At 38.3% G+C, this 22499-nt stretch overlaps 1 protein-coding gene across 13 annotated transcripts in view; it reads right to left on the minus strand.

Annotated features, from left to right (window-relative positions):
• STS (steroid sulfatase) overlaps positions 1–22499 on the minus strand; it is a 151861-nt gene that overhangs the window by 45509 nt on the left and 83853 nt on the right. For all 13 annotated transcript variants that reach the window (XM_058184650.1, XM_058184653.1, XM_058184655.1 and 10 more), the window contains 2 exons: positions 14454–14591; positions 4986–5145 (listed from right to left, as the gene is read on the minus strand). In XM_058184650.1, the coding sequence (XP_058040633.1) occupies positions 4986–5145; positions 14454–14591 (298 nt within the window). The remainder of the gene's footprint in view (positions 1–4985; positions 5146–14453; positions 14592–22499) is intronic.

The raw sequence follows: 22499 nt of genomic DNA on the forward strand, positions 1-22499 counted from the left end.
CCTTCAGAGATCTGAAAGGTCCCAATCCCAAAGCCTTTCTTAAGGCCCCTAAAAACCTACCTATGTTCCTGAGCCTGGGGTACTAAATGTGCCAAGGGCTCCATTTTCTGGCTATATTGCTAACTGGCCCAGTATTTTGCTCCTATGTATATTTAATTTGGATGTTTTTAGTGTTTTTTATTGGTTTTACTATTTTTATTGTTTTAAAATGATTCTAATATTTTCAGCTGTAACATATTTTTTTGAACTGCAAGCCACCCAGAATCATTGATTAAGATGGGCGGCCATAGAAACAAACAAACTAACTAACAAACCTGGCTGTATTTCCAGTACTATATTTAGTGTCCCCAAAGGGAATTGCAATCATAGAATTGAAATATTGGAAGGGACACTTGGGTCATTCCTTATACAGTATAGTAATCCAATTATACATTCTTACAATGGTTTTCTAACTCTACTTGAACACATCCAGTGCAGGAAAATCTGCCACGTCTGTGTCTAATTGGTTCTACTGTTGAACAACTGTTATTGCTGGACAATTTTTCTAATATTCAATTGGAATCTGTCCTTCTGTAACTCAAATAGAAATTATATTGTATCCTTATAGAGAATCTGTATATATTTATTTCTAAGCAGAGTAACTTGTCCCAAGTATGTGTTTTATATTAAGGATGTATAAATTTAAGAAGGTAAATGTAAATTGTGCTCTCTTACATAGACAGGGCTATTATTTATCACCTAAAAATGCTCAGTGTTATATATGTATGTATGTATGTATGTATGTATGTATGTATGTATGTCTGTCTGTCTTTGGTTATTCGGGTTTTCTCCCACGTAAAATTGGAAGTGTCTTGGCGACGTTTCGACGAAGTCTCATTCGTCATCTTCAGGCTGGTGTTTACAGCTTCGTGCTTCTAGGAGCAATGTGTGATTGCAGCTGTTTCTTCCTTTTAACTGCTAGTGTGTATTTGAACTGATTGGTTGGGAGCTTGGCTGTGTTCTGATTGGGTGGAGGTGTGTTCTGATTGGTTGGGAGTTTGGCTGTGCTCTGATTGGATGGTGGGGTTGGCTGCGCTATGATTGGATGGGGGTGTGTTCTGTTTGGGTGGGTGGGGGCTTGGTTGTGCTCAGGTTAGTCTGAGTTGCAGGGGGATTTGAGTTGGTGAGATGCATTCTGTTGTTTGGCTTCGCGTTCGTGATCATGCTACATCTTCATGGTGGGTGTCAGTCTGCTGCATGTATGGATTGGAGGGGTTTGAAATGGCTAATGATGCAGCTGCAGTCTGGCTTCTGGTCTGTGGTCGTGCTTCATCATTGGTGTGGGTTTGAGTCTGCTTTCCGCATGGATGTGTGGTGGTGACATGCCATGTGGCACTTGTGAGTGTGGCCCAGCTAGGCCAGCATTTCAAAAAGCACCCCCCACCAGTATTTATAGAGAAACAGCAGTTAAAACCACACTTTGCTCACATAAGAACAAAGGCAAAAACTCCAGCCTGAAGATGATGAGTGAGACCTCATCAAAATGTTGCCTAAATACTTCCAACCTTACACGGGAAAAGACCCAAACATACCAAAACCTGCATATATATATATATATACCCGTGAAAACCTTCAAAAACAAATACCCCACCTCTACGGGGAGGAAACCTTCCGATTGACTAGGACCTATGAGAAACTTGAAGTCCAAAGAGCCACCATCTTATGTGACCTCACATTCCTACGCAACTGCCGGGACAAAAATGTAATCCCCACAAGCTTCCAACTAAAATTCCATTCTAAAACCTAAGCCACTGAAAGGATCCTAAAAAAAACTGAATTAGCCCTGATCAGAAATGAAATCCACAGAAAAAGATTCCTACTAGACCAAACCAACAGAAATCTACTTTCCCTGCACCTTAAACTCAGCAACAAAATCCACCCAGTACTCTGGACAAATCCAAACAACTAGCCCTCTGGAGAGCCGAAACAAAAACCTGCCAAAAAACTGACATATACACCAACAAACTCCAAAAACTAGAAAAACGCCAGAAAGCCAACCCCCCTCCACAACAACTCATGAAAAAACAATATACAACATATCAGACAGGACCCTCACCACAGCAGAAACCAATGTTCTCTCCAAAGGATTCAACTTTGCAGTCGCCCCCAAACGCATCTCCACTGAAAACATCATATGTTGAGTTGAAGCTAGCCTAACCAAAATCAACCCAGATGAAGCCAATAAAATCAGATTTGAAGTCACCAACGTCCTCTGCTCCAGCAACCCACCCAGAAGCAACTTACCCAAAGAAGAACAAAAAGCATTCACCAACTTGAAGAAAGACAATAACATAATCATTCTCCCAGCAGACAAAGGCAACGCCACAGTGGTGATGAACACATCTGACTACCAATCCAAACTAACCAACCTACTCCAAGACTCCGCTTACAAACCTCTAAACACAGACCCCACCACCTACCTGGAAAAAACCACCAAATCCAAAATAAAAGCCTCCCCCTATCAGTGAAGAGATCCAGCAAAGAATCATCCCCAGAGAAAAATCATCCATATGCCCCAAGATACACAAAAAAGGAATACCACTCAGACCCATAGTCAGCTCCATAGGCTCACCTCTACAGAATCTTGCCAAATTCCTTGCAAAACAAATTCAGCCCTATGCAGAATCCATCACCTCACATGTACAAAACTCATTCCACTTCATAGAAACAATAAAGAAACAAAACCTACAACCCAGCGACTACTCATGAGCTTCGATGTCATATCCCTCTTCACCCAAGTACCTATTAAAGAAACATTGACAGCTATCCAAAACAAATACAACCCCCCCCAAACACATCCTAGATCCGACCAACCACTGTCTAACCAACACATACTTCATCCACAATGGACAAAGATAGAAACAGGTAGAAGGAGCACTCGTGGGATCACCCTTCTCACCTGTCATCACAAACCTATACATGGAATACTTTGAAACCAAAGCTTTAGATAAATCTGAACATAAACCCAAACTCTGGCTCGGATATGTAGATGACACCACACGATATGTAATTTGGCAACATAGAAAGAAAGAACTGGATAACTTCCTCACACATCTCAACAGCCTTCACCCCAAAATACAATTTATCATGGGAATAGAAGTGAACAACCAACTCCCCTTTCTAGACGTCCTAATCTACAAAAAACCAGACGGCTCCCTAGGACACACAATCTACCAGAAAAAAACACACACCAACCACTATTTAAATGCGCAATCACATCACCACCCTGCACAGATCAACTCCGTAGCCAAGACTTTCATCTCCAGAACCAAACACCTAGCTGACAAAGACCACCTGGAAACTGAATTACACACACTTAAAAACATACTAATTGCGAACGGATTCCAAAGAAACACAATCACAAATCTAATCCAAAGAGACACTTAGCCCCAAAACCAAGACACTGAACAAAACAATGGCATCGCCCTCCTCCCGTACATCAAAGGCACTACAGATAAAATCAGCAAAATTCTCCACAAACACAAAATCAAGATAGCCTTCTGCACAAACCAAAAAATAGGCAACATTTTAAGAAACCCCAAAGACAAGATCCAGCTGGAAAACCAAGGAGTCTATGAAATACCATGCAAAATCTGCACAGCAACATACATTGGACAAACTAATAGGAGAATAAATGCACGGATAGCAGAACACAAGAATGCAGTCAGAAAAGAAGAAATAACTTCTTCTCTTTTCCAACACCTTAAAGCAACAGGAGATGACATTAATTTTGAAAGAACCAAATTAATCTCCAAAATTGAACACTACCACAACAGAATAATTATGAAAGCCATCAAAATAGAGAAACACCCCCATAACATGAATAAACGTGATGATACCTCCTGCTTACCACACATCTGAAAACTAGCCCTAGTCAAAAAACGAATCCCAGCTACAGAAATTGACACTGAACCCAAGATAACACATAATGCCACCACCAATCATCCTCACCAGATTCGAACCCAAACCCATCCCATAGACAAAATACAACCTCCAACCAGAAGCCAAACCATGACGGCATTGCCACTGCTACACACACACACACCCCACGGATCTCCACACAAAGCAATCTGACACATGACAGGACCTCGAACTCGGAACCAGACCAGGGCCCAAAATGCTACATCCCACACTAACATCAACTCCATTAACCAAACAAGATGTAGCAACACAGCCAACCAATCAGCTTGCAGCAACTAGGCCAGCACTTCAAAAAACTCCATTAACCAATCAAGATGTAGCAACACAGCCAACCAATCAGCTTGCAACAGCTAGGCCAGCATTTCAAAAAATACCCCCCACCAGTATTTATAGAGAAACAGCAGTTAAAACCACACTTTGCTCACATAAGACCAAAGCCAAAAACTCCAGCCTGAAAATGATGAGCGAGACCTCATCGAAATGTTGCCTAAATACTTTCAACCTTACACTGTTACAACTGGAATAATAATTTGACTGCAATATAGTTCAAATATTAATGTGGAAACTAAAATGTATCTGCTGCATGCTTTTTAGTGGTCAATGTGCAGACAGCTCCTTTACATGAGAAAATAATCTCTTTCATGAATCAAAAATATTAATTTCCTATATATGTTTGCTTTTTTCATGATACTTGTCTGCTTCTACGAGGAATCATAGATAAGACACAGGAGACTGATTTAGTCAAATAGGATAAAACGGGGATTCTGGCTGTATGCAGAGATGACTGCTCAGAATTATGGAGAAATTCAAGAAACAATATGAAGGCCATTCTATAGCAACTATAACTCAACTATTACTTGAAGATTATACCATTTCTTCAAGTAATGATTGAGTTATAGTTGCTACAGAAGGCACTTATTACATTACCTCATAAATAATGACTACACTTATGATTCCTTCAGAACTGCCAGGGCTATGTGTTTTTAAGTTACCTCTTCTGCAACAAATGGAATTATGTTCTATACCGGTCATTGGGCAGTGATGCTCCAGCAAGTTTAATTATGGTAGGGAATATATCCATATTACTTGTTGGGTCATAAATATGTTTTCCAGGCTCAAGAACATTAGGCCAGTAGAGGAGGCCAGGCACTCGAATCCCTCCTTCCCAGTTTGTAGCCTTTCCACCTGAAATAAAAAGTCCCATTTAACTTCAAGTTATTTGGAGTAGAACACAACAGTCAATATTTACCTGAGTAGGTTAACTGAGTACTTTAACCATTAGATAATAAAATACAAAGTACTGTATGTTTATTGGGCAGATTTTTTAAAAATAAAGACAAAAGTATTAAATGAAGACAAACATTGGTTTAAATATAAATTTAAAAAAAACCCTAACGAAATCAAGAACTATACTAAAAGAAGCATTTCTCTTTTTCTCTCTCTCATAAGAAGTAATATATCATCTTGAAAGAAAGAAAGAAAAGTTGCTCTTGCTGGAAACAAATAACCAAGCATACAATGTAAAATATTTTTATAACCATCATAAGTATTTTACAAATAAAGAAAATAACGAATAAATAAGGAAATTCTACTACTCAGATAGTTTTTTTTACAGATAACCTAACACTTCTAGACATGAGATTTGGCCATGATTGCTTAGTCACAGTTTATTACAGAATAAAGTACTCTCATCAAACATTGGATCACATCTTACTTGATGAAATTCCAAGAGACAATCGATGTGAGAATCAAAAATATGGATTTTGAGGCTGATTCAGTAAAGCAGTTCTTAAATCCAAGAGTGAATTACTAATTTCAAAGATATTGCCAAATCCAATTCATTTACATTAACTCAAGAATAGAAGAAATTCTGATAGTTTGGCATTTGTTAGACTGAAAAATCCCAATAATAGATATAAAGAAATGTTAGATATATTTATTATGACTAGAAATTAAAGGATTATATTTCTTTTTATGAAAGTGATGTTAACAACAACAATTACCAGGAAAATATAAAAGATATTACATTTAATAAAATACTAGAATAGACATTATAACAGACATTACATTTAGAATCAGTCCAAGAATCTGTTTTTTTACTAACTTGATGTGAAATTGGTATGAAATGATTGTGTAGTAGTATCCTTCAGTAAATAAAAATGTTGGATCAAGAGAAATCTTTTATTTTGTAGCCACATACCGTTTATAAAATGAGAAAGTTAGGAAACTTAGAAGCTGAATATACTTTCCAGAATATATGACAGGTGATTAAACATCTGGACAACAAAAGTAGAAGAATATTGGGGGAAAATAAGCCATGAACTAACCCTTGATTTATTACACTGTGTTGTCAATTTTTAACAAGATATGTAAATATTTTTAACAATATAAAGATTAAAAACTGTTCATCTACTTAACAACTCCAATTGTATTCATTTTAATTACAACCACCTTTGAAAAGATTCATTGCACCTATAAAAAGAAATTAAAATTATTTTGGGAGTGCATGCCTCCATGCTTTATCCAAATGACAAGTGTGTCCTTGGCCTGAAAAAAAAATGGCTCAAAGGATTATAGATTATAGACATTTTACCCACACATCAACCCGATACCATTGCTGCAGTTGATATAACTCAGATGATACTGTTAAGTATCTAGGGCTGAGAAAGAATGAGGGCCCCAATATTTCCTAGCTGGCTTTGTGCCCAAGATGGGTTTATAATTTATAATCTCTGGGTTTCTATCTTAGTGCTTTAACCACTACACCAAATTGATTCTCTAATTCAGCCATTAAGTTCTCAGAAATTATTATATTTTATTATCTGACTATATCACAAGATAAACAGCTAAGTTTCAATTGTGAAGATGTGATGAGAGCTTTTAAACTAGACTAGTGCAATTACTGTTAAGTAGATTTTAGCTTCTCAGATGAGAAGGTTAATTTGATGGATTCATAATCACATGCTCATATGCAAAGGATACATTTTGGAAAGAACCCTCATCACAAATGCTACCGTGATTGAAAATTGCAGTCTAATTTCTGTTTATATAAACTGGTAATCATTGGCTGAAACTTCAGGGTCTTTGGTTGCAGAAATATAATATTTCATTTTTATTTGTGTTTTTTTCTGTAGCTTGAATAGAACACATCTGATATTGAGCTTCCCTATTCTATTTTTTCAACTGCAGATACTGTGCAGAAAAAAAAAGGAAAAAACGGAAAGACAACTAAGCATGGCACACTTAGTTAAATATTTATGCACAGTTTCTGATACCTATTCCATAAATAATTGATGTGTTAAACTAATTAATGTTGTCCTCAAAATGCAACAGTGGCTCATATGTTGAGATTTCTTCTGCTACATTGACTCCCATTAAGAAAAAAGTTAATTCAATTTTTGCACATTCATTACTACTGAACATAGACTTATGAATATTTTTGCGAAATAAAATATCTTAATCTAAGCATGCCAAGATTATGTTCCAGTAGAATGTTGAGCTAGTGGGAAACAATAAACAAAGAGAAAGATAAATGAGGAAGCAACATTTGCACGTTAGAAGTAATGGTGAAGCCAGAAAGAAAAGTGGGTGGAATCAAAAACTCTGCTATATAATCATAGGGAAATAGAAATTATATCTATTATCTAAATAAATGGCCTCTTTGCTGCCCTATTGATCCTTAAACTAAATAAAACAGTTTCCCCATTTCCCTTTGAATAAAATAGAATCACCCATTTGATCACTCATTTAATTCCACCATTTAAATCCTCATATATTTCATAAGCAATCAGAATTTGATTGTCTTCTTGTCTCTTGAGCCCAGGAAACTTATTAAACAAATTAGAAACTTAATTTCACAACCTGATACTGCTACTGTTTTCTGTGATATGAAACTTGAACTTTACAGTAGTTTGTGAGTTACAAAATGTGAGATGTTTGCTGACGATGTCAAACTATTTAACACCACAGACAACACATCTACCATTCAAAAAGACCTTGATCATCTAACTGCTTGGTCTAAAACTTGGCAACTCCAAATCTCAACCAGCAAATGCTCAGTCTTACATATTGGAAAAAAGAACCCAAACACTAAGTACATACTTGATGGACATTACCTTGCAGATGACCCCCACCCTGTTAAAGACCTTGGAATTTTCATATCAAGTGATCTAAATACCAAAGCCCACTGCAACTACATAGCAAAAAAAGGCTCTAAGAGTTGTTAACCTAATCTTGCGTAGCTTCTTCTCCAAAAACACTACACTACTAACCAGAGCATATAAAACATTTGCTAGACCAATTCTAGAATACAGCTCGCCTGTCTGGAACCCTCACCACATTTCTGACATCAATATAATTGAACATGTCCAGAAATATTTTACAAGAAGAGTTCTTCATTCCTCTGAAAACAACAAAATACCTTATCCCACCAGACTTGAAATCCTAGGCTTAGAAAACTTGGAACTCCGTCACCTTCGACAAGACCTTCCTGTTAAAGACTACTTCAGCTTTAATTGCAATAATACAAGAGCAACCAATAGATTTAAACTTAATGTCAACCGCTTTAATCTAGATTGCAGAAAATATGACTTCTGTAACAGTGCTTGGAATACTTTACATGACTCTGTGGTCTCTTCCCATAATCCCAAAAGCTTTAACCAAAAACACACACACACACACACACACACACATATATATATATATATATATATATATATATATATATATATATATATATATATATATATATATATATATATAAATATATAAACAATATATATATTGTTGTGACAAAATAAATAAATAAAATAAATAAAAATAAATAAATGTTATATTTAAACACCTGAAATGTAAAGATAGCAACTATACAACTGTCATCTTAAAAGAGATAGTAAGAAGTACTTATCATTACAGACAATAAAAACATGGAACATTTTTGAAATGGAGAAGAGCAAAGAAAGAAAAAATTATTATTTCGTGCCCTAAAGATAAGGAGCTTCCTTGATACTAACATCAAGCAGTTAGTGAATTTGCCTTGCTATTTGTTTACAGCCATCTCTTCCAGCTCATCACTCATCACATCTATTGGGAGTTTACTGACTCCATGAATGTAGAACCAAAAATGCTTTCAGCCATGCTAGTTGACTCTTCTAATTGTAATCACACCAGAAGGGTGCTAAATTGGGCGAAGCTCGACTTTCATTCAACTTAGCAGTATAACCATTGCAATAGGACCAGATGCTGGGACTGAAGGTAACATGGACAAGTATCCAGGAATATGTTTTTAATTTTTCAGGTGGCAGCAAAGCAACTATAACATGATGGGGGGGGGGGGCTTCTAAATATCAGATTAGATCATTTCTTGTGAGCCTTTTAACAGGCTCATAAATTTCCTAAGATAAATTAAGGAAGCTTTATACCCTTTCTTGTTAATGTAACTTTTTTTACTTTTAACTGCACATTCTGTTATTCTTTGATTGCTTGTAAATCAAATCATTGTACAGGTAACCCTCATCTTATGATGAAAATTGAGCCCAAAATTTGCTGCTAAGTGAGAAATTTGTTAAGTGAGTTTTGCCCCATTTGACAACTTTTCTCACCACATTTGTTAAGTAAATCACTGAAATTCTTAAATTAGTAACATTGTTGTTAAGTGAATCTGGTTTCCCAATTGACTTTGCTTCTCAGAAGGTTGCAAAAGAGGATCACATGACTCTGGGACACTGCAACCATCATAAATATGAGTCAGTCATCAAGCATCTGAATGTAAATCATGTGACCATGGGGATGCTGCAACAGTCATAAGTGTGAAAAATGATCATGTCCCCTTTTTTAGTGTCGTTGTAACTTTCAAATTGTTGTAAGTCATGGACTATCTGTATTTATAATTAATACAGTCATTTCTGTTTACTGTTTGTCTTGAAAAGACTCATGCAGTATAGGAAATGACCAAGCTGAGTGCAAGAGAGGGGTCAAGCATATTATAAGTTTGGAATCCCTTTTTGCCCACAAGAGATGTAATAATAATAATAATAATAATAATAATAATAATAATAATAATAATAATAATAATAATAATAATAATAATAATAATAATAATAATAATAATAATTTAATTTGTATACCGCCCTTCTCCCGAAGGACTCAGGGCGGTGAACAGGCAGATAAAATATACATACACACAATAATTAAAAACATCCCTTAAAAAACTAATTTAAATGCCCAAAATATTAAAAAACGTACTTCCCCGTAAAATCACAGAATTTTAAAAACCCATCCAATAAAAATAAGAATCAGGCTAGTCCAGCCATACGGAATAAATAAGTTTTAAGTTCGCGGCGAAAGGTCCTAAGGTCAGGTAATTGTCGAAGTCCGAGGGGAAGCTCGTTCCACAGGGTGAGCCCCCACAGAGAAGCCCCTCCCCGTGGGGCCCGCCAGTCGACACTGTTTGGCTGACGGCACCCTGAGGAGTCCCTCTCTGTGGGAGCGTACCGGACGATGGGAGATAGAAGCCGGCAGTAGACGGTCCCGTAGATAGCCCGGTCCTAAGCCATGGAGCGCTTTAAAGGTGGTAACCAATACCTTGAAGCGCACCTGGAAAACAACAGGTAGCCAGTGCAGTCTGCGCAGGATAGGTGTTATGTGGGAGCTCTGAGGCGCTCCCTCAATAACCCGCGCAGCCGCGGTCTGAACCAGCTGAAGTCTCCGGTGCTCTTCAAGGGAGCCCCATGTAGAGAGCATTGCAGTAGTCCAGGCGAGAGGTAACGAGAGCATGAGTGACTGTGCATAAGGCATCCCAGTCCAGGAAGGGACGCAACTGGCGGATCAGGCGAACCTGGTAAAATGCTCTCCTGGAGACGGTCGCCAAATGGTCTTCAAAGGACAACCGACCATCCAGGAGCACGCCCAAGTTGCATACCTTCTCCATCGGGGCCAATGATTCACCCCCGACAGACAGCCGCATCTGCAGCTGACTGTACCGAGGTGCCGGCATCCACAGCCACTCCGTCTTGGAGGGATTAAGTTTGAGCCTGTTCCTCCCCATCCAGACCCGTACGGCCTCCAGACACCGGGACAGCACTTCGACAGCTTCACTGGGGTGGCCCGGGGTGGAAAAGTACAGCTGGGTATCATCAGCGTACAGTTGGTATCTCACCCCAAAGCCACTGATGATCTCACCCAGCGGCTTCATATAGATGTTGAACAGGAGGGGTGAGAGAATCGGCCCCTGCGGCAGCCCACACATGAGGCACCGTGGGGCCGATCTCTGCCCCCCTGTCAACACCGTCTGCGTCCGATCAGAGAGGTAGGAGGAGAACCACCGATAAACGGTGCCTCCCACTCCCAACCCCTCCAACCGGCGCAGCAGGATACCATGGTCGATGGTATCAAAAGCCGCTGAGAGGTCTAATAGGACCAGGGCAGAGGAATAACCCCTATCCCTGGCCCTCCAGAGATCATCCACCAGTGCGACCAAAGCTGTCTCCGTACTGTATCCGGGCTGGAAGCCGGACTGGAGCAGGTCTAGATAGACAGCTTCATCCAGGTACTGGGGTAGCTGACATGCCACCACACTCTCTACAACCTTCGCCGTAAAGCGAAGATTGGAGACTGGTCGGTAATTCCTAAAACAGCTGGGTCCAGGGAAGGCTTCTTGAGGAGGGGTCTCACCACTGCCTCTTTCAAGGCCGCGGGAAAGACCCCCTCCCGCAAAGAAGCATTTGTAATCCCCTGGAGCCAGCCTCGCGTCACCTCCTGAGTAGCCAGTACTAACCAGGAGGGACACGGATCCAGTAAACATGTGGTGGCGTTCAGCCTACCCAGCAACCTGTCCATGTCCTCGGGAGTCACAGGATCAAAGTCATCCCAAACCACCTCAACAAGACGGGCCTCAGAACCCTCGCCTGGATCTACCCAATTTTGATCCAATCCGTCCCGAAGCTGAACGATTTTGTCGTATAGATAACCGTTAAACTCCTCGGCACGCCCTTGTAGGGGTTCTCCCGCCCCTCCTGTTGAAGGAGGCGGGTCACCAAACAGGGCGGCGGGCGGTTATCTGCCGACGCAATGAGGGAGGAACGAGAACGCAACCCTCATTGCCACTAGGTAGGTCCTACTATAGGACCTAACTAGTGTCCGGTCAGCCTCAGAGCGGCTGGATCTCCAGGCACTCTCTAGGCGTCTTCTCCGGCGCTTCATCTCCCTCAGCTCCTCGGAGAACCAAGGAGCTGGTTGAGACCGACGCCGGGTCAGAGGCCGCAAAGGCACGACACGGTCCAAAGCTCCAGCCGCGGCCCGTTCCCAGGCCGCAACTAGCTCTTCAGTCGAGTCGTGGGCCAGGTGCTCGGGAAACGGCCCAAGCTCCGTCAGGAACCTCTCCGGGTCCATCAGGCGCCTGGGACTGAACCAGCGCATTGGTTCCGTCTCCCTGCGGTGGTGGGTAGCGGTCAGAAAGTCTAGACGAAGGAGAAAATGATCTGACCATGACAAAGGTTCAACAACTAAATCATTTAAAACCAGATCATTAGACCACTGGCCAGAGATAAAAATCAGGTCTAGGGTACCTCCCCCGACGTGGGTAGGGCCGTCAATTAACTGAATCAGGTCCATGGCCGTCATGGAAGCCATGAACTCCTGAGCTGCCGAAGATGCTACGCTGGCTGATGGCAAATTGAAATCCCCCATGACCAACAGTCTGGGGGTTTCAACTGCCAACCCGGCCAGCAACTCCAACAGCTCAGGCAGGGCTGTAGTCACGCAGCAAGGAGCCAGGTACGTGATCATCAAGCCCACCTGAGTTCTACGACCCCACTTCACGAAGAGGGATTCACACCCAGCTATCTGAGGCACAGTGGTTTCCCTCGGCTCGAGACTCTCCTTAATGATAACCGCTACCCCTCCACCCCTACCCTGGGCCCTCGGCTGATGGAATGCTCGGAAGCCTGGTGGGCACATCTCCACTAGGGGGACCCCCCCTTCGGTGCCCAACCAGGTCTTCGTAATGCCCATAACGTCCGCGGTCCCTTCCTGAATAAGATCTGCAATCAGGGGGGCTTTATTAACCGCGGACCTGGCATTACATAACATCAGTAAGTCCACCCCTCCTTGAATTCAATTGAATGTTATCCACTGCCCTTTTGATCATTAGTAGTTCAGATTCTTGTAGAGAGATGGCATGAAATAAACCTGTACTCATTTGAACAACCCTGGTTCCTGAGTTCTGTGCCTGACATAGAGTTTGTAATGTAATAAAAATAAAACTAGTAACAAAAAGGAATTCATTACCAATAATGAATTGCTACAGTAACTTGATTTAGTTACTGTGTCCTGTTAACATTTGGTTCCGGCTATTATTTAGGACTGAGAATTCTACCTTCCTTCATTTTCTTCTGTCTATTTTACCTTACCTCAGCTTTATATGAATGTCACTTGAATCATCAAGGTATTTTTCTTGCTAGACTTTTCTGCAGTTAACTTGCTTTCACTTTTTAATACTCTATCTAGAGTACATGTAGTTCTTATTAGTAGGCAAGTGGTATTATCATTGGATACAGTCCATCATTGCTACTTATGCTTTCAAATATGATACAATGTAGAGATAAATAACATGATGTGTGCTTACTGGGTATTGAAGTAAGCAATGTAATGAGTTTTGCTGTGCACTCATAAGTTGAATTTAAGTTTTAGAAGTGCTAGATAAAATGAATAATGGTTGTATTGGTAACAGCATAAAACTAGAAACTGGGAGACTATGAGTTCTATTCCGATTTTAGACACAAAACCAACTGTATGACCTTGAGCCAATCACTCACTCTCAGCCCTCAGAAGGAGAAAATGACAAACCTCTTCCAAAAATCTTGCCAAGAAATTTACAGGGTCTAGTACAGGCAGTTACCAAAGTCAAAAAGAGAGTTGAAGGCACACCCAAAACACAAAGATCAAATGGATAACATGACAAAAATTATTGTATAGACCTATTCATTAGGAATTTAAAATTTATGCATATATGTCTAAGGCATTTTGCTGTGTGGGGCAAAGAACACAAGTCAAAAATGGACAAGGAATAAAAATGGACTGTACTGTCTTATTCATGGGGGAAATTAAAATTAAAAAAAGTAAAAGTAAATAAATGGTGCAGGTAGAAGTGTGATGCAAACCTCACCTTTTTTGTGCATGTGAGTGACATGAACTCATGTACAAAAATGCTTGTTGCTATTTTTATTCACCTCCCTCAACTATAAACATTGCTGTTTGCATATCAAAGATAATGGCATGTTTGATCACATCACTACTTCTTGCTGTTCCTCATCTTCTGTCTAATGACAGGTCTGGCCCTACTGATCTGGCTAAAATGTTCTAACAAAAGAATTGTATTCATAGCTGTCTCCAAAATATATATCCACTTTCTTAAAATGTAGGTTACTCCAACTATAAGGACAATTGAACATTTTGTGAAACACAGTTTGTGAAACATAATAGTAAAAAGTTCGTACCCTTAAATATCCCATTATAACCACCATGGACTTCTCCTTTGTCTGATATTTCTTCAAGATGTGCTCCTTGATCTGAAGTGAAATATACAAGAGTATGCTCACTTAAGTTCCATTGATCTAATACTTGGAGAATCTGTCCTGTAAAATACATGATGAAAAGAAGAAAATGTTTTTTTTTTAAATACAGAACAACTTTTAAAAAGAAAAGTTACATTTATAATATCACCATGTATAAGCAAAAACTCAATAGAAAGACTCTAGGAGACTCCATGGCCTGCACATGACATATCTGGCCCGCGGGCCGCCAGTTTTATAGCCCTAATCTAGTCTTTTAGTCCATTTGTGATTTTTTAATTTCAACATTCTAATCATCCTTCTGCTGTTTATTTCATATCCATTTTTTTGTTTAGGTTTTTAGACTTACATGAAAAAACATTCCCTGAAGATTGAAGGAGGATCACTCAGTGTAATGAAACTTGCCCTTTAAACATTCTTAAAATCCAAAAAGATACTTCCAGTAATGAAATAGATAAACCCAATGTGTATTTGAAGGCTTTGAATTGTGGCACATGCAAGATTGCTTTTTTGTGGCCTTTTTCATAGTCTTTTTGCAGAGAATCTCTGTAAGGAGCCCTTGTGACCAATCTTGGTCATCTCCTTGATCTGGAGAAGACATTGGACAGTCAGTCCCCTTACTGGACCCTCTTTGCACTATAACAACCAGATCCATTATCTGTGCAGCCATGTTCAGTCCTCTATTGCTTATCCAGAAATCCACCTACTTCATTTTATTTGAGACATAAAGAAATATATTAACAGTTGTTTTTCTTTGACATTAGTAATAGGTTTGAAAATCCACCTAGCTGATCAGGAAAGAAGGCAAGGATAAAACTATTCTCTCTCCAAGATAGCAAACATTTATTCTGGGAATATTTAAAACAAAATTTTATAGAAAGATAAGTATCTAAAATCAGGTATCTGATTTTACACATATTAACAGCGGCAAGAATTGCGTTCGCGCAATACTGGAGGGAATGCAATATACCACCAGAAGGATTAATTATCCAGAAGATATATGTTTGTGCTGAAATGGATAAACTTACCCTAGAACTAAAAGAAAAAGATGATTCGGAATTCTATGCGGTTTGGGAAAAATGGTATACTTGATAGATAGTAGAAATAAGAATTGGAAATATACATAAAGCTATTGAGGATAAGATATTGAATGTATATAATGTATATATATATACATTATAATGTATATATTGTAGTGTTGATCCGAAGCATATAAAAAAGACACAGTCTGTTGAGTATGTACTAGAGTTATGTAAAGGGAAAAACTGTAATAAAAATTACTTATGGGGGAAAAAAAAGAAAATCCACCTAGCTCCTTTCTCAAAGTGCCCAAGACAAAATATTTATTATTGTTTTAACCATTTAATCATGATAAATTCCCTGTCAAGCACAGCTTCTTTCAATTGTTGGCTGTTTAATTTTGTATCAGATTTGATGTTATCAAATCAGCATATTCTTTGCTTGGCCCTTCTTCTTGTAAGACAAAATATATTGTATTAATAATATCCCATCTGACTGTGATTATGTAGTGGCAGATCTGCAATTTCTGTTTCATGAAAAATCTTGTTGTGTCTGGATTTCATTCATTTGTAGTACAAACATGTGGTGTGTTAAAAACTAAACAGCTTTTCAGATGGCTTGGAGAATATTTCCTCTTTAGTATAGTACACCCATGTACAGCTGGAAAGCAAGCATGCACACACACACACACACACACACACACACACACACGAAGAAAGGAAGAAATAAAGATCGAAGTATCCCTCATAGGTCAAATGTCAGTGATCCCTCCTAGAAAATGCAACTTGGAATACAAAAAATCTTGTGGAATTACACTTAGTACGGTTTGGGAAAAATGGTATACTTGATAGATAGTAGAAATAAGAATTGGAAATATACATAAAGCTATTGAGGATAAGATATTGAATGTATATAATGTATATATATATACATTATAATGTATATATTGTAGTGTTGATCCGAAGCATATAAAAAAGACACAGTCTGTTGATTATGTACTAGAGTTATGTAAAGGGAAAAACTGTAATAAAAATTACTTATGGGGGGAAAAAAAGAAAATCCACCTAGCTCCTTTCTCAAAATGCCCAAGACAAAATATTTATTATTGTTTTAACCATTTAATCATGATAAATTCCCTGTCAAGCACAGCTTCTTTCAATTGTTGGCTGTTTAATTTTGTATCAGATTTGATGTTATCAAATCAGCATATTCTTTGCTTGGCCCTTCTTCTTGTAAGACAAAATATATTGTATTAATAATATCCCATCTGACTGTGATTATGTAGTGGCAGATCTGCAATTTCTGTTTCATGAAAAATCTTGTTGTGTCTGGATTTCATTCATTTGTAGTAGAAACATGTGGTGTGTTAAAAACTAAACAGCTTTTCAGATGGCTTGGAGAATATTTCCTCTTTAGTATAGTACACCCATGTACAGCTGGAAAGCAAGCATGCATACACACACACACACACACACACACATGAAGAAAGGAAGAAATAAAGATCGAAGTATCCCTCATAGGTCAAATGTCAGTGATCCCTCCTAGAAAATGCAACTTGGAATACAAAAAATCTTGTGGAATTACACTTAGTACTTTTTTTGGGGGAAAAGAGTCTGTGCTAGCTGGTAGTTCCAAGAATTTGACCTTGGTGGCAGTGGTGAAATCCAATTTTTTTTTACTACCGGTTCTGTGGGAGTGGCTTGGTGAACATGGTATGGTTTGGTGGGTGTGGCTTGGTGGATGTGGCTTGGTGGGCATGGCAGGGAAGGATACTGCAAAATCTTCATTCCATCCCCACTCCTGGGGGAAGGATATTGCAAAATCTCCATTCCCACCCCAGAGGTGGTATTTGCCGGTTCTCCAAACTAGTCAAAATTTCTGCTACCGGTTTTCCAGAACCTGTCAGAACCTGCTGCATTTCACCCCTGCTTGGTGGGTATGTCTTTTCTGGTGGCAGAAGGCTCTCATACATTCCTTAGCTCTCCTTTCTCCCTAGAAATTTACCAACCCCCTTCCCGTTTCTGTTTGGCAAACTGCAAGCTGAAAGTTGATGCAGGCAATGATGAAAGCAAGTCAGCTTTGTCCCTCTGACACCTTTTTTGTTTTATTTTTCCTTAAGTGGAAATGAAGGAAATATCAGAAAATAGCGAGTAATAGCACCCTCTGACACAAGTCTTGACAAATACTACCAAGAGAAATTCAAAAGAAAATTCTTGAGATTAAATTAAAAAATTGAACATCTTTGTGGGGAAGAAAGATATTTGAGAAGATAAGACATTTTTAACAGATATCTAAATGAAAGTTAGAAATGGATTTATACATTAAAAACACTTGCAAAATTATCTTGCATTTAAAACATCTAAGCTTTGCTACTCATCTAGCTACACAACCCCTAGCAACAGTTAGGACACGAAAGCGTAAGTGCCTTCTTATGTTTATAGTTCACACAAATTAAACATATTTTGTGGATCTTCTGGTCAGATTTTAATTTATTTATAGCGGTACTCCCTGAATCAGCTTTTGTTCTCTAAGGGGAGTTTTGTAATAATTTACTTATATGAGTTTGGCCTCAATGTAACCTTACACCGATGTTTCCTTAGTTGGTACTTCAGAATGCCTTCGGAGCACCTAGAGCTGGCTATATCAGTGTACTAATTTCCTTGAAAATTTTCTCTGTGTGAGGCAGGTTAGTCCTGTAACTTTTGCATACATTTTTGGTCCAGGATTGTATATGTACCAAACAGAAGTGACATTTCAAAAATATGAAGCAATTGCTGAGAGAAGAGAAGAGGAAAAAAATGATAGCTTCTGATTAAAATTAAACTGCATATAAAATAAGGTACTCTTTTACACAGAGATCACTCTTATAGAAATGCAGAAATACAAAGGCAAACACATATTCATTTCTTTTCTCTCTGCAGCAACAAAGGTGTGTGATAACTAAGTGAAGAAAAGGGAGAGCTATGTTGCAAAGGGAATAAAAGAGAGAAGAGAAAGGAAAAACCAAACTTAATGGAAACGCGTAAGCAAACAGGGAAGGAAAGAAGATATAGAAGCCCTATTAAGTGTTAAAAGATTTAAATTAAACATTACATTAAAATTAAAAATTAAAATTTCCTATTCTAGTACCCCTTCCTTCAGGCTCCTGAAGGTTCATAGGCTCCATATTTTCAGTGGCATGTACACTTCCTGTCTATATCTCGGTTTAAAAAAACCCTCATTTTGTTTTTATTAATAAATGTAAGATTACACCCTCAATCAGGTAAGTATTGGGAGAAAATGAGGGTAAGGCTAACTGTAAGATAAATAGATAAAAATGCATATACATTTTTCATATTTTCCCCTGCCACACAAATTTAAATATACAATATCCTTCTGTCACTTTTTAAACAATACATCAGTTCAGTTGTAAAAATAACAAGTATTGTTTGACAGAAAAACATCATTCTAGGCAAGACATTTATTTTTATCATAGAAATTTTCTCCAGCAATGACAATTATAGTTTTCCAATATTAATATGTCTTTTAAAACTTCATTTCATGTCAACATAATTATTCTGAAATAATGCAATAGCTCATATTTGTCATAGTGGTAACAGATTTTTTTTTAAAAATTAATCTTAAAAACTGTTTTATACACAAATTCTGTTTGATCTTCTATATTCATATGTTTTGCTAATAACTTCATCTTCTATTTATTAATCTTCAAACTAGTTCTTTTAATTTGCCATTAATATTTCCATTCCCTTTAAAGGATCCTCAGAATCAATACCAATCATCTGCAAAAGACTTTAACTCATATGTTTCTTTTTAATCCTGCAAGCCTCTCATCTTTTACTACCTCTATTCAAAATAATAGAGGTCCAAAATAAACAAAACAGAACACAGTGGACAATGGACAATGTCTTGTTACTTTTTGTGTCTCACAGGGCTTTATTAGATCTCCATTAACAATTGTTCGTGAAATCTATCTTATAAATTTTATAAAGTTCTCATTAAAACCTGTATCTTTCAAAATCTTGAAAAATAAATCCCAGCTCAAATCATTAGAGGCCTTGTCTCATCTAAGAAGAGCCATGTCTCTTGTTTTTTATTATCTTGCTCCAAATTATCCAAAACATCCAATACATTTCAAACATTGTCTTTTAACTATCTTTTACATTTAAAATCCACATTGATCCTCATGAATAAATTCTTGCAAAATTATTTTCAGTGTATCAGCTAGAATTAATGTGATCAACTTGTAGTCATTATTCAATAATGATATTGACCTACAGCTTCTTGTTGAAGTCAAAGCTCGTGGCTCTTTATTGGCCTCTTTCCAACTAATTAACTTATTCCAAATAAAATAATTCAATGTAAATTACTAAAAAGTTATTTTGATTGGTTGGACAACGAAAAGTGACCATCAAATCAAAGAAAACTTTTGGCAATTTACCTTTTAATATTTTTGTCAGAAGTTTTATCTGGTTGTGGGAGATCACTTCATTCCAATATCTAATCAAACACCAAGTTTCCGAAGAAAAACCTATTAACTTCCTTATAACTCCTTTACAGCAGTGATCCCCAATGTTTGTGGCTTGGTGGCCCAGCGTGGTAGGGGAACCGGACCACGTGAGCAGTGAGCTACTGCACAAGTGCACATGCACACCTCGACTTGCATGAGTAGTGGGGCAGCACACCTGCATGTGTGCATAGCGTAACTTGTGCATGTGGAGCTGCGCATACATATGCATACTCACAAGTCAAGCTGCACGTAAATGTGTGCATGCTGGCTCACCACTTGCACAAGTTGAGTCATGTACATGAGCGTGCACACCAGCCTGTTGCTCGCAAGGCCTGGTTCCAAATAGGCCATAGCCCAGTAGTGGGCTGCAGCCCAGGTGTTGGGAACCTCTGCTTTATAGAACAATACTATGTCCTCATTTGAAACAAAGTTCCATGAAAATGAACTTCCATGTCAACAAATCTACCATACTAATCAATTAGTACAAGTTCTGGTTTTAGTTGGAAATTTATATACAAACAATTCAATTTATTTTTTGTTCCTGCTGAAAAAAATTCTTTGCTCAATTTTTAATTTTTTTTATAAATCAAATATTTTTTCATTCATTTTTCCTAATTGTGTCTCATGTAGATGAATTATACTTTGCTATATTTATTTGTTTGTTTGTTTATTTACTATTTAATTATTTTAAATATCTTTTTCTATTTAAGAAGCATTAGCTTCATTTATATTCCACATTTATAATCCACAATTAAGCCAAACATTTACAAAAATAAATATCTGTAGCTCCTACTTCAGTGTCATCCCTTTCAGTTTCCTGTTACACCTGTTGCAGTTTTTGTGTAGACTCTTGTAACACTTTCATTTGAATCACTTTCAATTCCTCTTTAAATTTTTCTAGACATCCCTCATCTTCTGGACAGAATTCAGTTGAAAACTCTGCTGTTTAAAAACCATACCTTTCCATTTGTCCTATCACAGTGGAATCCTGTTCTACTTTAAATTTTCATTCCAAAAAGAAAATTATTATTTTTAATGTAAAATTCTAACAGGAATGTTTTAAACAACAATTATGTCTGTATTGTCAATCTTTAGTCTTCTATTAAAATGTTGCGCCTATTAAAATTGACTCCTAATTTTCTTTCTGACAAAGTATAACAAAACATCTCTTGGAATGATTTTATTCTTGCAAATCTTGTATTTATTTTATATACTATGTCAATTTCTCCTTCCATATCGTTCTCATCCTAATCCCCCTGCCCAAAAAATTGCTAAACTGAAAATTTTCTTTTCTTTAAATTTTCTTCTTTCTCAGTACCAATAGAGTCAGTTTACCTAGTTCTCGGTTTTTTTATTTATTTATTATTTATTTATTTTATTTATTATTCAAATTTTTATACCGCCCTATCTCCCGAAGGACTCAGGGCGGTTCACAGCCTTATAAAAACATAAGAATAAATACAAGTTAAAACAACATTTAAAAAACTTATTACATTAGGCCGAATTTAAAACTATCATTAAAATAATACAAAAACCCCATTTAAAACTAACTTTAAAACTAAACTCTAGGCCAGCCCCGCACAAATAAATAGATGTGTCTTAAGCTCGCGGCAGAAGGTTCGAAGGTCAGGAAGTTGGTGAAGTCCTGGGGGAAGCTCGTTCCAGAGGGTGGGGGCCCCCACAGAGAAAGCCCTTCCTTTGGGTGTCGCCAGTTGGCACTGCCTGGCGGACGGCACCCTAAGGAGTCCCTCTCTGTGAGAGCGTACGGGTCGGTGGGAGGCAGTCAGTGGCAGTAGGCGGTCCTGTAAATAACCCGGCCCTATGCCATGGAGTGCTTCAAAGATGGTAACCAAAACCTTGAAGCGCACCCGGAAGGCCACAGGTAGCCAGTGCAGTCTGCGCAGGAGTGGTGTCACATGGGAGCCACGAGGGGCTCCCTCTATCACCCGCGCAGTTGCATTCTGAACCAACTGAAGCTTCCGGATGCTCTTCAAGGGGAGCCCCATGTAGAGAGCATTGCAGTAATCCAAGCGAGATGTGACAAGTGCATGAGTGACCGTGCATAGGGCACTCCGGTCTAGGAAGGGGCGCAACTGGCGAACCAGGCGGACCTGGTAAAAAGCCCTCCTGGAGACGGCTGTCAAATGATCTTCAAAGGACAGCCGTCCATCCAGGAGAACACCCAAGTTGCGCATCCTTTCCATCGGGGCCAGTAACTCGCCCCCAATAGTCAGCCACAGCTGCAACTGACTGTTTATTTATTTATTTATTTATTTAAATTTTTATACCGCCCTTCTCCCGAAGGACTCAGGGCAGTGTACAGCCAAAAATAAAAACAGCAAGTATACAAAGTTAAAATATCAATTTAAAATACCTATTCAATAGTGGCCGAATTAAAACCGTCAGATTGACCTAACCTAAAATACCCCATATAAAATTACAAA

This window comes from Ahaetulla prasina, chromosome 5, assembly GCF_028640845.1.
Source record: "Ahaetulla prasina isolate Xishuangbanna chromosome 5, ASM2864084v1, whole genome shotgun sequence".
Lineage (NCBI taxonomy): Eukaryota > Metazoa > Chordata > Lepidosauria > Squamata > Colubridae > Ahaetulla > Ahaetulla prasina.